The sequence below is a fragment of the Triticum urartu genome, chromosome 7A (genome assembly GCF_056163025.1).
Source record: "Triticum urartu cultivar PI428250 chromosome 7A, HENAU_Tu73, whole genome shotgun sequence".
In the NCBI taxonomy this organism is placed as follows: domain Eukaryota; kingdom Viridiplantae; phylum Streptophyta; class Magnoliopsida; order Poales; family Poaceae; genus Triticum; species Triticum urartu.
The window spans coordinates 25,129,555-25,146,693 of NC_141879.1; the positions used below are offsets into that span (position 1 = coordinate 25,129,555).

The 17,139-nt window shown below is 46.3% G+C and overlaps 2 protein-coding genes across 2 annotated transcripts; both read left to right on the top strand.

The window, feature by feature from the left end:
* Positions 1 to 2,295: 2,295 nt before the first annotated feature.
* Positions 2,296 to 3,336, top strand: LOC147957187 (uncharacterized). The gene has a single exon (XM_087531606.1). The coding sequence runs from the start codon at positions 2,296 to 2,298 to the stop codon at positions 3,334 to 3,336; it is 1,041 nt and encodes a 346-aa protein (XP_087387732.1).
* A 1,359-nt stretch (positions 3,337 to 4,695) lies between these two features.
* On the top strand, positions 4,696 to 5,461 carry LOC125525518 (agamous-like MADS-box protein AGL61). The gene has a single exon (XM_048690525.2). The coding sequence runs from the start codon at positions 4,714 to 4,716 to the stop codon at positions 5,308 to 5,310; it is 597 nt and encodes a 198-aa protein (XP_048546482.2). The 5' UTR covers positions 4,696 to 4,713; the 3' UTR covers positions 5,311 to 5,461.
* Positions 5,462 to 17,139: the final 11,678 nt, after the last annotated feature.

Genomic DNA, 17,139 nt, shown 5'->3' on the forward strand with positions numbered 1-17,139 from the left:
TTTTATTCAAACCATAGGCTTTATTCCCTCCAAATCTGATTCTTCTCTCTTTGTTTATCAGTCTCCTACTCACACTGCCTACCTCTTGCTTTATGTTGATGATATCATTCTCACGGCTAGTTCTGATTCTTTTCTTCAACATACCATCTCTTCTCTCAATCGGGAGTTTTCCATGACTGATCTTGGTCCTCTTCATCATTTTCTAGGTATTCATGTTTCTCGCACAAAATCTTCCCTCTTTCTTTCTCAACGGTCATACATTTTGGACTTGCTTTCTCGTTCTGGTATGTCTGATTGTCAACCCTCTCGTACTCCAGCCGACATTGGTGCTAAACTGTCGGCTGATGGTGATCCTCTTTCTGATCCTACTTTATATCGTAGCATCACTGGCGCTCTTCAATATGCCACTCTTACTCGTCCTGAAATCTCCTATTCTGTTCAGCAAGCCTGTCTCTTTATGCATGATCCTCGTGCTCCTCATCTGGCTCATGTCAGACGCATTCTCCGCTATTTAAAAGGCACTCTTGATCACGGTCTCCTTATTAATTCTTCTTCACCTACAAGCTTGACAGTTTATTCTGATGCTGACTGGGCAGGTTGTCCAGATACTCGACGATCTACATCCGGATTTTGCGTTTATTTGGGTGATAATCTTGTTTCTTGGTGTTCTAAAAGGCAGGTAACAGTTTCCAGGTCTTCTGCTGAGGCTGAGTATAGGGCGGTTGCTCACGCTGTGGCCGAGGCGGTGTGGCTATGGTAGCTTCTCGTTGAACTTCATCGTCCGCTCCCACGTGCTACCATTGTTTACTGTGATAACATCTCTGCAGTCTACATGGCTTCCAATCCAGTTCAACATCGTCGCACAAAGCACATTGAGATTGACATTCACTTTGTTCGTGAAAAGGTGGCTCTTGGCGAGGTTCGCGTTCTTCATGGTCCTACGAGTGCCCAATTTGCTGACATTTTTACCAAAAGACTCCCGACTGCATCGTTCACCGACATACGCTCCAGTCTCAACATTGTTTCACCTGACGTTGAGACCGCGGGGGGGTCTTAGAGTATAAGTCTATTCGTATTGTAATCTATCTCTATTAGTCTAGTCTTGGAGCCCAAGCTTTGTAATCTATATAAACAGCCCTTGAGGCCCCAATCAATACAACAATTACTTCTTCAATATCTCAATCTATCACCAAGTCGTAGAACCCTAGACTATGAAATTAAACTGAGCCCGCGATCTGCAGATGGGAAAGGGGATTCAGGTTACCCAAATCGAAGAACCCTAACATTTCTATGTATCTATTTGTTGGACATTGTTACCAACAGAGGCTCCTGTTTTCTTTGGGAGAAATGTCGAACCATCTGTCGCCCGTTCAGTATAAATAATATTCTGAAACACAGATGGGGTTAGCTTTTACAAACAAGTTCTTTTTAGTAAGAGATTATTCCATTTTGTGCTGTTATTTTCTCACGTAATAATACAACAGTCACCCACACGCTTCCAAATAACAACAATCATGGCCTAATGGAAGTTTTGGTCCCATCTGATGATAGTATTCACATTGAACAGATTGGCGTATGATAGTAACCACTGACATCTCCAGGACATGACGCTGGCATTAGTACAGACTGAGGAAATGTTACAAATATTTACAAGATTTGATTATCGATGTAATTGTCAGCAGCAGACTAGTCCATCTGAATCCAATCCCTTGTCGTGTTATGGTGTCATTAGTGTTTTCCAAGTTTTAAACACTTGTGTACACACGGCTAAAGGTAGTAAACATGCCAAAAGAAGTTTTAACTACAGGAAAGCATCGTGACATCACTATTTTCTCAAATCAATCATATGAAATTCATTATCTGGATATTTATTGTCATGTAAAGCACATATGATCGTGCAACAACATTTTTCGTGCATCCATGAGAGGGGACACGCCGCTCTATGGAGCTTTTGGTTTCATCTGCTTTGTGTACGTTTGCTTGGAGTAATTACTAATTACTGATGTTTTCGAAGCAGGACACTGGTTTTCACTGCCACCCCAGGATCCAACCTTTTGCTGTATTACCGAGTCACTAGTGTCTTTTATGTTTTAGCCGAGCGCATATTTGTTATCTGTCCTCACAAATGGCATTTTTTCCCTGGCACTTTGTATTGCTTCTCTGTTCGGTAATCGGTACTACTTTAGATATCCAGTTCATTCTTCTAATATTTGTCCTCTGATTCATAACTTGTTTCAAAGAAGCTGCAATCACCCATAAGACCAAGGCGCTGAGTTTGCATCTACCGTCTCAGCTATGTCTAGGCTTCAAGGATGGGCAGACCTCCCAAATGACCTGCTGTACTCTGTTGTTGCTCGGTTGGGATCCTTCCCCGATCTTCTTGCTTTCACTGCGACCTGCCCCTCTTGGCGTGCTTCCTTCTCCTCATATCCCTCCAAATCGACATTGTTTCCACCTCTCCTCCTCCAGCCTGGCATCCCTGCGTGCTCTTCTCACCCTCGTCCATTGAGCAACAACCTCGTACTTAAACGCTCATGCCATGTTACTGATCTTGCCAACAAAGACACCTACATGTGCTGTCAGATTCCCCAATTTGCTTGTTTTTGTGACAGCAAATCCCCATCGGGTTCGCTGGATGAATTTTTTTTGGGGAGTGTTTCCTATGGCCATCTCATCTTGGCCAACCGACAACAATCATGTCTTGTTGTTGATGTCTTCACAGGTGTTTGTGTCTCAGCTCCGCAGCTACCGGTCCACAGACGCATCCTCCTCAACTATGCTGCCCTCACGGCTCCTCTTTCGTCACCCAACTCATATCTCCTGGTCAATGTTGGATGCCACAATTTCTTTTGGCGTGTTGGTAGCGCTTCTTGGTTGAGACGTTCTCCTCGCAATGGAACAATTAAGCAGGTCTTGGTCTTTAAAGGGGAGGTCTTTGGCATGGATCATGATCGCAGGCTCTATATCGTGCACCAGGAACCCCAGATACGCATACAGAAAATAGCAGTTGATCTGGATGGATGCATGACCAGCAAATGGCATCTTTCGCACCCGTGGCTTGTCGCGTGTGGTGACATGCTTCTCATGGTCGGTTGTAAGAAACATTCTCCATCAACAGGGGACACCTTTGGAGCTTTCCGACTGGACTTATCATCTGAACCTGCAAGGTGGGTAAAGGTGGAAAAGCTAGAAAACTGGGCGATCTTCATTAGTATTGATGAGAGAATCCAGCCCTTGTGTTGCATGAACCTGGAGAGATGGGGAGGGAGAAGCGACTGCATATACTGCTGTAATAGGAAAGAGTGGATCGCATTTGAGTTGGGCCAGCCGCTGTAGAGAGATGCCTCCAATCCAAAAGTCTTCATTCCCATAAACAGTGGGAGTATGATGCAACCTACATGGGTTGTCCCCAGTATGTTCTATTCATGTATGCGATGATCGATGGCCTTGATGCATGGCTATTACTGCTCACCGTAGCAGCTCCCCTCTGTAGGACATGTTGACTTTATGTAGGTATGATCCAACAAGTACTTTCCCTTTGTATGTTGGATATATTTGTGGTATAACGATCTCGTGGTGAATTTGTAGCCTCTCAGGTCAGCATGCATGGAAATTATGTTTATCTTTAAACCAGCTCTACTAGCTTTGTTGCGAAAAAATGGATATTCGAGCAGGGAAGAGAACTGTACCTCACTGCCACTTTTGCTATCAGTGTAGGAGATGTTGACAGTGGGAGGAGCACTGAATTGTTTGCAGTTATTAAGGGATTCTTCTTCAGGTGCATGACTACAGAAAAATGCACCTGAACATCTTGGTTTGTCGGGAGAGAATCCATGGTTTGTGCGAGGGGGCCTTCACTCACGGTTTGTCCGTTGTTTTTTCCGTGCGAGGGGCCTTCGGTACATGCTCTTCGTCCGATTTTTTTCGTGTGAGGGGGCTCGCTACTTGGTCTTCCTCCGTTTTTTTTCGTGCAAGGGAATCATTACGGGGGAGGTGGGAGGAGGGACAGAAAAAAATCAGATGAAGGTGGGAGGAGACAAAAAAACAGTGGAACAAAGAATACCAGGTCATCCATTAGGAGTAGAGATGATGCAGCGACCGCTGGGTGGCCGAGGGCCGAGGGAGAAGGAGGCGACGTTGGCGGCCGCAGCCATCTAGGATTACCCCATGGTGGGAGGGTTGGCTCATGTTGGGGAGAGGTGAGACCATGGGAGAGAATCCCTGGTTCGTGCGAGGGGGGCCTTGCTCCCGGTTTGTCTCTTGTTTTTTCCATGCGAGGGGGCTTTGGTACATGCTCTTCGTCCATATTTCTTTAGTGCGAGGGGGCCCGCTACTTGGTCTTTGTGCATTTTTTTTTGCAAGGGAATCGTTACGGGGGAGGTGGGAGGAGGGATGGAAAAAAACCAGATGAAGGTGGGAGGAGATAAAAAAACCCATGGAATGAAGACTATCAAGTCGTCCACTAGAATTAGAGATTTGAAGCAACCAAGTGATCAGCTAGGTAAACCACCAACAAAAAATTATTTAAAAAATAGGATTTGAAGGAAGGTTCTTGGAACATTCGTTTCAGATAACCATATATGGAAGCTAATCACATAAGGATAGAAATTGATCCATACGTATTAATTGCATCTCCATATATAGATACTAGTACCCCTACTACCAAACCCATCAATCGAAGCTAAGCATCTGCATCTTCCTGCCGACCAATCCATGGCGATGAAGATAAAGACGAAGAAGGGAGGGACGGGGAGGAAGAAGAGGGACGAGATGAAGCTCATCCAGGACCCGGCCAAGCGGCAGGTGGCCTTCTCCAAGCGCCGCCCCACCCTCTTCGGCATGGCCGGCGACCTCTCCGCGCTCTGCGGCGTCCACGTCGCCGTCGTCGTCTTCTCCCGCTCCGCACGCGGGAACGCCTACGCCTTCGGCAGCCCCTCCGTCGACGCCGTCCTCCGACGCTACCATCAAGATAGTGGCCTCGATGAGGATTACGACTCTGCCGCCGCTCTTGCCGTCCATAGCGAGGACGATGCCGGCGCTCTGGCGGCGTTGCGGCGGGAGCTGGACGACACCAAGGCGCGTGTGGAGGCGGAGAAGAAGCGCATAAAAAAAGTCGAGGCGAACGTGGAGCGGGCCATGGCGGCAAGGTCAACTGCGCTGTGGTGGCAGGCCGACGTCGAGGCGCTCGGGGCGGCGGAGCTGCCAGAGTTCGAGACGGCGCTCCGGCGGCTCAGGGACACCATCCTGCGCCGGGTCGACGCGCTGCAGCTGCCTATAGCAGTCTTTGATGCCACTGCACCGCTGGCCTAATCTACGAAGTAGTGGCTAACTAGCGATATATGCCTAGTTTCTTGAAAAAAATATTAGCTGTGCCTTACTACATCTTCGATCTTATCTCAAAACTAAGAATGCATGAATTATGTGTATATATAATCCTTGCAAATTGTGGATTATGCAATCATATCTTGGTGGTTTATGAGCTCAATTTTTCCTGTTCATGGAAGTATTTTGCTGTGTTCACCTTCCATAGAATTATGTTCATGCCAGTGATTTCTTCAAACCATATCTATGGTCTGGTCTAGCCATGAGCTATTTTTCGGCCACTAGGCTTATGTTTCTCTAAGATGAGTGCAAAATGAAAAACACCCGGCAAACAAAAGGCATTCGGCTTATAGCATCACGTAAACCGAGAGGTATCAAAAAGCCCTCGGCTTACACAAGGCACACAACTTCTACAAGAAAAAACACTCAGCTTACATGGCGCACATGGCTTCTACACGAGAAAGCACTCGGCTTACAGTTGGAACCCGGCAACCTTTAAGCCGTGTGCCCCGTGAGTGCTTCCTGCGTGTATTCAGTTTACGTTTTGAAGATTTCTTGCAAGCCTATTTTTCAATGCAAAAAAGTTTCAAAATGATCCCCGTTCATTTATGTTTACTATTTGAATAGTATTTCACCCCGATCAAACCCCTCTCGAGTCGAGTCAAATGCGTAGATCACGCGAGTCCAATGTGATCGGTTCATCTCCGAAAACCATGCGAGTAAGTGTCGAACGAGCACATCCACATGCATGCCTCCCTAATATATGTATGAAAGGGTCGTGTGATTTCTACATACCCAATACAACACTTTGATGCGGCAATTGCCTCATAAACACGACAGTACCGCAGAAAGGTTCTGCACCTACAGTGTTGGTGCAGAACTTAGCGTTGCTGATGGGGAATCTTGAGAAGGTGTGCTCAAACTTGGTCTAGCATGTCACCATAGACTACCATAACACAAACCAATAGGAGTTCACCCCGATTAAACCCCTCTCGAGTCGAGTCAAAAGGCCTATTGGGCAAAGAAATCTTTGCCGAGTTTACTTTTTTTTCACCGGGCAAAGAAATCTTTGCCGAGTTTACTTTTTTGGAACCGGGCAAAGAAATGTTTGCTGAGTTCCTTCTCATTTTGCAAAATAATACGATCGGAGATCCATGGATCACAGAAAAATCTCTCCCCATGGCCTTTCCCCTCTGAAAGCGTCCTTCCTTCTCAATGCCCGGGCATCCATCCCCCCTTATCTTAGAAGGGTCGTCTAAGGGTTCGCCGCGGTTAATTGTTGTGCTTACACACTAGGCTACCCTTCTCCGAAAGCTCCGCGGGACCACCTATCACTAGTCTTCGGCCGGAGGGGTTTATTGCACAAAAAGGCGACGCATAATTCCGAATCTACATAGGTCTAGTCCAGGGAAATCAATAGGAAATGCTATTTGCTTCTTAACAAGAAGAACTCTTTTGAAATGAAAGAGTTTCCACGGGCGTCGGATATCATTTCTTCAAATAAGGAAGAAGTTGGGTTCTTGAGTATATGTTTATGCGATCTCCGCGGGCGAGGTATGAAGGCGAGCGAATGTTGCTTCATCCATTGGTCTTGAAATTTTTTCTGCACTTAAGATACACCATTACAAGATCCATGCCAAAATCTGACTTCTTTCCGAGTCCGTTTGCTATATTCGAACCATCAAGTGCAATTCTAGACATTTAACGAATATAATTCATATTTGAACTACAATTGCATGAAAAATTGGGTAAAGTTGGGTTAAAAAATATCATATTTTTGTTCTTTAGTATATGTTTAGGCCTTAATACAAGAAAAAGAAAGGAACTCCGAACACGAGGGTGCCAAGACAGGACCCCGAACATGTAATCTCTCATTTTACAAATTCCAAAAAATGCAAACGATCTTCGAAATGCATAAAAATTGGCATGGTGCCCTCATATGACACCTACAAGCTGTGGTAAAATTTGGAGACGGTTTTGAAAAAATTGTGATGTACATCGCTTAGAAACTAGACCATCTCCGAGGAAGAAACTTGTGTTCGAAGGGGAACGGGTGAGGTATGAAGGTGAGCGAACGTTGCTTCATCCATTGGTCTTGAAATTTTTTGTGCACTCAAGATACACCATTGCTTGATCCATGACAAAATTTGGCATCTTTTCGAGTCCATTTACTTTATTTTAGCCACTAAATGCATTTCTAGACATTTAACGGATATAATTTATATTTGAACTACATGTGCATGAAAAATTGGGCAAAGTTGGGTTAAAAAATCATATTTGTGTTCTTTAGTATATGTTTAGGCCTGATACAAGAAAAGGAAAGGAACTCCAAACATGAGGGTGCCAAAATCGGACCCCAAACATGCAATCTTTCATTTTACAAATTCCAAAAAATGTAAACGAACTCCAAAATGCATAAAAGTTGGCATGGTGCCCTCATATGACACCTACAAGCTGTGGTAAAAGTTTGAGACGGTTTGGAAAAAAAATGTGATGTACACCGCTTAAAAACTATACCATCTCCGAGGAAGAAGCTTGTTTTTTAGAAGGAACGGGTGAGGTATGAAGGCGAGAAAACATTGCTTTATCCATTGGCCTTTAATTTTTTTTATGCACTCAAGGTACCTCATTACTTGATCCATGCCAAAATTTGGCATCTTTTCGAGTCCGTTTACTATATTCGAGCCATTAAGTAGGGCCCGTGCGTTGCAACGGAAGAAAAAAAATACCATATGCTCTTAATCTACAAAAGATGGTCTATAATCTAAGAATTTGTACTGTAGGTGCTTCAAAAGGTTGTCAAAACTTGATTGAAAAATCATATTTGTGTTCTTGAGTCTATGCTCAGACCTTATACAAGAAAATAAAATGTTTTTCAAACATAAATGTGTCAAGATTCGACCCAAAACATGGAGTTTTTTTGGTTATTTAATTCCAAAAAATGCAAACAAACTCGAAAAAAATATGAAACTTGGCGTGATGCACTCATATAACACATACAGTCTGTGGCAAATTTATAGAAATAGAAAATACATAAAAATAAAAATAAGAAAAGGAAAAATAGTATGCAAAGAAAAGCACACAATTGTTGGATGCTTCTTATTGGTCAAGAGGTTGCACCCACGGATCACTGACGTGGCAGGGCATAAAAACCGAATATGTCTTTTATCCCAACTCCCACGTCCCACCGACGAGCTATTAGAGCATCTCCAGCCGTTGGCCCCCCAAGAGGCATAAAAATCGCCGCGTGGGAGCGAGCCGGCGGTATAATCGGCTCTGGGGCGGTTGGGCACCCAGCCGTCGCCCCCAGGTCACCCTCAGGCGCCGATGTCGGCGCAGTTTTCGGCCCACTTTCGGCGAGAAATGGCCCGATATTGGCGAGAATCGGCCCATATTCGACGTGTGAATTCTCAACATAAATAAATTTTTTATAGCATAGTTCATCACAGAAAATCAATAGAAATCAAATAGTTCAACAAAATAGTGCAACAACAAATAGTTCAATACAAATTATATAGTTCAAAAAATAAAAACTCATACACGTCGAGCTAGGCGCTGCCCTTGATCCTCCATAGATGCTCCACCAGATCCTGCTGCAGTTGTTGATACACCTATGGGTCTCGGATCTCCTGACGCATATTGAGGTAGGCAGTCCAGGTTGCCGGTAGCTGGTGATCAACTTCGGCAAGAGGACCCTGCCTGTAGTATGGTTCAGTGTCAAACACTGGCTCTTCCTGCTCGCTCTCAATGATCATATTGTGCAAGATGACACAGCAAGTCATGATCTTCCACATTTGATCTTTCGACCAGGTCTGAGCAGGATACCGAACAACAGCAAATCGAGATTGGAGCACACCAAATGCCCGCTCGACATCCTTCCTGCAAGCCTCCTGAACCTTGGCAAAGTGGGACTTCTTGCCTCCTAGCACAGTGTTTGAGATAGTCTTCACAAATGTCGACCATCTCGGATAGATGCCATTAGCTAGGTAGTACCCCTTGTTGTAGTGCTGCCCATTGACCTCGAAGTTCACCGGAGGAGAATGATCTTCAACAAGCTTGGCAAAGACAGGGTTGCACTGCAGCACGTTGATGTCATTGTGAGTTCCTGGCATACCGTCCTGTGTGGCCACCGCCTCAAGTACCACACTGCAACCGCCTTTGGCGCCTTTGTACATCCTCTGCCAAGCCAATGGGCAGTTCTTCCATTTTCAATGCATGCAGTCGATGCTTCCAAGCATCCTAGGAAATCCTCTTGCTGCATTCCGTGCTAGGATCCGAGCAGTGTCTTCCACATTAGGTGTTCGCATGTATTGCGGTCCAAACGCTGCCACCATTGCCCTGCAGAACTTGTGGAAACAATCAATGGTGGTGGACTCGGCCATGCGCCCATAGTCGTCAAGTGAATCCCCGGGAGCTCCGTATGCAAGCATCCTCATCGCTGTCGTGCACTTCTGGATTGAGGTGAATTCAAGTTTGAAGGAAATATGCCCTAGAGGCAATAATAAAGTTATTATTTATTTCCTTATATCATGATAAATGTTTATTATTCATGCTAGAATTGTATTAACCGGAAACATAATACATGTGTGAATACATAGACAAACAGAGTGTCACTAGTATGCCTCTACTTGACTAGCTCGTTAATCAAAGATGGTTATGTTTCCTAACCATGAACAAAGAGTTGTTATTTGATTAACGAGATCACATCATTAGTTGAATGATCTAATTGACATGACCCATTCCATTAGCTTAGCACCCGATCGTTTAGTATATTGCTATTGCTTTCTTCATGACTTATACATGTTCCTATGACTATGAGATTATGCAACTCCCGTTTATCGGAGGAACACTTTGTGTGCTACCAAACGTCACAACGTAACTGGGTGATTATAAAGGAGCTCTACAGGTGTCTCCAAAGGTACATGTTGGGTTGGCGTATTTCAATATTAGGATTTGTCACTCCGATTGTCGGAGAGGTATCTCTGGGCCCTCTCAGTAATACACATCACATAAGCCTTGCAAGCATTACAACTAATGTGTTAGTTGTGAGATGATGTATTACGGAACGAGTAAGAGACTTGCCGGTAACAAGATTGAACTAGGTATTGAGATACCGACGATCGAATCTCGGGCAAGTAACATACCGATGACAAAGGGAACAATGTATGTTGTTATGCGGTCTGACCGATAAAGATCTTCGTAGAATATGTAGGAGCTAATATGGGCATCCAGGTCCCGCTATTGGTTATTGATCGGAGACGTGTCTCGGTCATGTCTACATTGTTCTCGAACCGTAGGGTCCGCACGCTTAACGTTACGATGACAGTTTCATTATGAGTTTATGTATTTTGATGTACCGAAGGTTGTTCGGAGTCCCGGATGTGATCATGGACATGACGAGGAGTCTCAAAATGGTCGAGACATAAAGATCGATATATTGGAAGCCTATATTTGGATATCGGAATTGTTCCGGGTGAAATCGGGATTATACCGGAGTACCGGGAGGTTACCGGAACCCCCCGGGGGGTTATTGGGCCTACATGGGCCTTAAGGGAGAAGAGGAAAGGAGGCAGGAGGTGGCCGCACGCCCCTCCCCTTCCTTGTCCGAATAGGACAAGGGAAGGGGGGCGGCGCCCCCCCTTTCCTTTCCCTCTTCCTCCTCTTTCCCCCCTTCTCCTTCTCCAACTAGGAAAGAAGGGAGTCCTACTCCCGGTGGGAGTAGGACTCCCCCTTGGCGGGCCCCTCCTTGGCTGGCCGCCCCCTCCCCTTGGCTCCTTTATATACAGGGGCAGGGGGGCACCCTAGAAAACACAAGTTGATCTTCGTGATCGTTCCTTAGCCGTGTGCGGTGCCCCCCTCCACGATATTACACCTCGGTCATATTATAGCGGTGCTTAGGCGAAGCCCTGCGACGGTTGAACATCAAGATCGTCACCACGCCGTCGTGCTGACGGAACTCCTCCCCGAAGCTTTGCTAGATCGGAGCCCGGGGAGCGTCATCGAGCTGAACGTGTGCCAAGCACTCAGAGGTGCCGGAGTAACGGTGCTTGGATCGGTTGGACCGGGAAGACGTACGACTACTTCCTCTATGTTGCGTCAACGCTTCCGCTTCGGTCTACGAGGGTACGTAGACAACACTCTCCCCTCTCGTTGCTATGCATCACCATGATCTTGCGTGTGCGTAGGAAAATTTTGAAATTACTACGTTCCCCAACAAAGTTTGCCGGTGCAATCCTTCTTGCACTTGAAGTAGTTGTCGAACTCCCGGATGAAATTCACAATCCTGAGAAAAAGCTTGCAACTCATCCGATAACGGCGCCGAAATACTTTGTCGCCGTGTAGTGGAGCGTCGGCGAAGCAGTCGGAGTAGAGCATGCAGTACCCTTGCAGACGATGCCGGTTCTTTGCTTTCATCCGCCCAGGCGCCGAGCCACCTCGTCGTGGCTTTTCATTGCCCGCGAGCAGGCCGGCTAGGGCGGCGAGGACCATGAGATGTTTCTCTTCCGGGACGTCGGCATCGGCTTCCTCCTCCAGCAGCTCGGCGAGCGCCTCCTCGTCGTCCGAGTCCATTGCCGAGCAGGCAAATCACCGAACACCTTGCGGGCGTGGTGGGCGCACACCCGCTGGTACACTGCCCCCTGCGCGGCCGGAACGCCGGAAAAATCGCCCGAACGGTGGCGGAGAGGCTGCCGCGGTGAAATCGCTTCTCTTTTTCCGGCGGGGAATGACCTATCTAGCGGTGGTGGGTGGTGGGCGGCGCCAGGATCGGCAGGGTGGCGGCCGAGCGCGGAGGAGGGAGGGATTGGGAGGCGAATCTGAACGATTGGCTTGACTTTTTGCCTGACGGTGTGGGCCAAGCGTGTTTTTCCCTTACACCGGAGCCCCCAAGCGCCCCCCAGTGCGCCGGGTTCGGCCTGCGATCGCCGGGCCCAAAAACGGGTCGAGCCGGCGGATTTCGGCGTCTTGGGGGCGTGACTGGGGCGTTTTTTCGGCGCCGACGCGTAAAAAGTCGCCTGGGGGGAGGGGGGGCTGTTGGGGGCGCGGCTGGAGATGCTCTTACCTCCACGCCCAGCCACACACGACTATCTTATCCATTATTCTTCTTCACAAGAACGATAGCCATGCGTTTGATATCGAAGTACTGGCGCGGTCGAAGCGGGGCAGGTACAGGTGCTCGCCTACAACTCTGAAGCTCGCCCGATTCGTCCAAGACCGGGCTCCGTTCCAGATCGAGCACGTGTACCATAGAAACACCACCACCCGAGCTCACCTCCCAGCCGCATATCTCCGTCGAACTCGTCGGGATCCGGACGTCAGCGCACTGTTTCCAATCCCTACCCCTTGCCTGGGTCGCCGGCCACTGCGACACCGTCGTCTCGCTCGCTGGTCGAGCGCCACCGCTAGCTGGCCTGTTAGTCACCTGGAGGAAACACCCCCACACCGGCGCCTCCCCACACGAGCAGTAGCCACCGAGCAAGATGAGCATCAGCGAACGCGTCAGTGCTAAAAAAATGATTTTAAGGAAGTTTGCGAAAAAGCCGATTCGAGTAGTGCGACCATGCTAAATGTAAGCCGGGAGAAGGGCACTCGGTTTTTATATAAACCATGCGTCTCCCTCGGCTCTCAGTTTATATGTAAACCGTGTGACTAGATTCGGCACTCGGCTTATGTATAAATCATGCGGCACGCCATAGCTCTCAGCTTATATGTAAACCGTGTAGCAGGTCTCAACCCTCGGCTTACATGGATGGACACGTGGCTTGCCGTTAATGCCTGTCTGCCGTCATGTATAAACCGCGTGTCCCTTGACACTCGGCTTAAATGTAAGCCGTGTGGTGTAAGTCGGGAAAAACACACAGCTTATATATAAACCAAGTGCAAATCGGTATAAGCCGAGTGTTTTGGACACACGGCTTAAAAGTTTTTTTCCTGTAGTGCAATGAGTGTTTTGGAGGGTTGGCTAGCCGTTTTTTTTATTTGCCCTGTTCATTGAAGCATTTTCACAATAACAAACATGGATGATCGTTCTCTTCTATTGAGCCAGGTACAGAGCATACATGAGAGAAATTGCAAGTTTGCCATAGTTGTATTTGGGTCTTTTCACTTGGATGTTTTGAGCTGAAATAATTAGGAAATGCTTTTGACAAGAAGCACCACAGTTGATTAAATGATCAAATTCCCCCATCCTGAATGCAAATGTTTTTTTTCTTTCTTTTATATTTCACATCAACGGTTCATCTACATCAAACAATTTGATATGAAAATTTGAAGCAAGACAACAACAACACCGCCTTTTTTCTGCTGAACAACACAATATGTGTAAAAAGCACAACACCAAATCAGCATCCAGGGGCGGAACCAGGCCAGCAGCGTGCCCCGGGCCTCCTTCAAGCATTGCTCCTGGATTTGGGCCTCACATAGTCACCAAAGGAGTTGGGCCTCATGCCCCGGGCCCAGGCCCTGGGGCCCTGGGTCCTGTCTCCGCCCCTGTCAGCATCATTCAGTTTTTCCACAACTCTTATTCCCTGTTTGCACGAGAGCCAAAATCACAAGAAAATAGTAAAAGAAAAGCCATACTTGCAGCGAGGTTCGGAATCAATTGGCAGGACATGGAAGGAGGATTCACTCATTCAAAAGGCAATATCAGCTTCTGTGCTTTCATTTCATCCAACATCTCTTTTGGCACTTGGCTGCTATTCTTAAGTTTGAGCCCAACAAGGTTTGGGCGGATGATTCATTCAGTTGAGTATAAATGGATGCATTCAAGCCAAGCTTGGTGTCTGCTTGGACTTTGGCATTGTAGGGGGTGATGCTGCTGTCTCTGCGTGAACTGAAGGTTATAGATTAGCATGTTTTTTTGCATGTGCATAAAGTTCATCTCCTGTCAAAATTTCAACTTAATAGTAGGACCAAAAAATACACACTTGGCAGCATCAGATGCATATGCTGTTGTGGAGATGGTTGATGTTTGACTCTTGGATCGGAGCCCTTCCTGTGTTGTGTATCCCCAGTTCCATGACCTGCCAATTCTGTTTCACATGGTCAGAGAGAACACTAGTGTTGGTTCCTCCTATGGCGGTGCGCGCCGACATAAAAATTGATTTTGGCTCCCGAGCTCGAGTGACACTGTGATGGCAAAAGTCGTGATATATACACAAACGAGTAAATCCGAGGAGATTCCTGTCGCGATAATAAAACTGCAATTTTCACCTCTGAACTTGTGTTCCCAGCTGACCAGCTCTGTACATAGACCAAAGAATTGCTAAATGGACACAGATATGCTCCAATATACAGATGGGAAAATCCAAGTCTAAACATTTGCTGGCAAGAAAAATATCCCAAGTCAAAATATTTTTGCCTCTGTTTCTTTTTCTGGAGGGGAGTCAGCAGGGGCGTTGTTCTTTTTTTTATATAGTTTTTTTAAGGCATCTTTTTTTTATATAGTGGGGAGCGCTGTTCTGTTTTGCTCTGTTCTGTTTTATATAGTGGGAAACGAAAAGAAGCCCATGTAGAGCCCGCTAGTAGAGAGATAGCGCCGTTCGGGAAGCGAGGACACCGCCGGTGAAGAGAAGACGCCGCCTGCATGCATCCCATCCTCGTCTACAAGGTCGATCACTAGTAGAAAACCGGCCTTTTGTCCCGGTTTGTAAGGGCCTTTAGTCCCGGTTCCCGAACCGGGATTAAAGGGTCGTTACTAATACCCTCACCCTTTAGTCCCGGTTCAAATCAGAACCAGGACAGATGGGCCTCCACGTGGCCTGTGCGCCGAGCCCAGGCAGGAGGGCCTTTTGTCTCGGTTGATGGCACCAACCGGGACCAATAGACCTCCACGCGTCAGCATTTCTGTGGCTGGGATTTTTGGTTTTTTTTGAAAGGGGGGGGGGAGGGGGGTTTGGGGGTTTTGGGGGGTTAATTTAGGTATTTCATATATTGTGTTAGATAGCTAATTAATAGAGAGAAGTGTCCTCTCTTATGTCCGTGCTTGGTCGACGCTACGTACTATACATACGTATAGAGAGGACTAGGCATGCTAACTAGCTAGTAAGCAAACGAAGAAAACAGAAGATCGTCATGAACATATATGCATACAGAGAGAAGTGATATCGACCACCTCTCCTTCTCCGAAAGATTGGTCGAACAACAAGTTCTCGCATATCTATCTTCCGACACTACCGGCTACATATATACAATAATTATCTCTTACAAATATAATCTCCTACATTATGGACGCATGGTCCACATAGTATTCTTCGTCTTCAGCGATCACGTGGTCAAGAAAGAATGCCGCCAATTCCTCGTGAATTGCTCGCATGCGATCTGGTTCTAGGAGTTCATCCCGCTGCCGAAACATCTAATTTGAAGAAGGGGGTCAATACATATATATATATATATATATATATATATATATATGAATGAAACTCAACACAAATGATGGTAATAAACAAAAATTGTGAATATTATTTCTTACGCACTTCATATTGTTTCTCAGAGTACCCGCCCCGCTCACAGGTCGTGTGGCGGATGGACTCGCAGACATAGTATCCACAGAAATCATTCCCTTGTTCCTGCCACAACCACTTTACAAGAAATAGAGGTCAATCAAACAGATAAGCAAGAATGCCAAATGGTATTGATGAAACTAGCGCTTGAATCAATAGCTAGGAGACGCGCGGAACATGGTACTATAGTACTTACTTTCGGGTATCTAAATTGCAGCTCCTTCGGGAGTCCCGGGGATTTTGTGCTGAATTTTCTCCAAACACTGCCAGACAAAAGAAAACAATTACTTGATATCAGGAAATGAACAAATTTGTTGATATGGTGGATAATGATCGATTTAACTTACTTCTTGAGGATTTCAGTCATGTCCGCATACTCCTGGGGATCTTTTCGTCTCGAGTCCAAGACAGTTACTACTCCCTGCTCAAGCCTAATCTCCAGGAGAATATAGTGGAAACTGCGCACGCATGCATAACTCATCAATTACATTACTATAACCTGGACTAATATATAAGGGAAACCGAATATGCACAAGACAACACTCACTTGAAGTTGTAAGGAAAGAATATTATATCTTTGTGTTCATTTATTTTGAATGATCATAGCAAGTTGGCCTCGGTTTCTGCGGCATCATCTTTAACCTGAACTGCATCTATGAGATTTGTGTTGATGAACCCAATATCACCGATTTGTCTTTTCTTCAATTCGGCGATCTTCAATCTGCATAATATAGTGAGGATAATTATAAATACATGCAATGAAAGAGCTGAGCTATATAGAGAGACTTAATGACAGAAGTAGTAGTACTTACAGACAGTAGCAGGTGACCGTTGCTTTATCGAGGGCCAATTGATTGAAAAACTGATAGAACTCCTCAAATGGAATAGGCAACAATTCAATTTCAACGAGGTCATGCTCCGGTTTAACTCTCGCATACAAAGTACTCCTCCCCCAGACTTCTCTAGGGTTTGGGGTGGCCTCGACAACGCTTCAAGGGTTTGGGGTGGCCTCGAGAGAGTTTGTCGGGTAGGGGCGCGGCGGGAGGGGGTAGGAGACCGACATCGTTTTTTTCTAGGGTTTGGGTGTCCTCGAGAGTTTTGGTCGAGCGAGAGGGTCGGGGGGTGCTCCCGCGGTATAAGTTATTATCACAGTCGAGAGGGGGTATATATATCGACCGCCCCTCATGTCGAAGTTATCCGAGGGGTATATCGACCCCCCCTCGTGTTGAAGTTATCGGGAGAGGGAATAGAGAGGAGAAGAAGAAAGGAATAGAGGAGAAGATCGAAGAAAAAAAGAGGAGAAGAAGAAAGGAATAGA

Coding starts and splice junctions, on each gene's coding strand:
- LOC147957187 (XM_087531606.1), top strand. CDS start 2,296: ATGTCTAGGCTTCAAGGATGGGCAGACCTCCCAAATGACCTGCTGTAC.
- LOC125525518 (XM_048690525.2), top strand. CDS start 4,714: ATGGCGATGAAGATAAAGACGAAGAAGGGAGGGACGGGGAGGAAGAAG.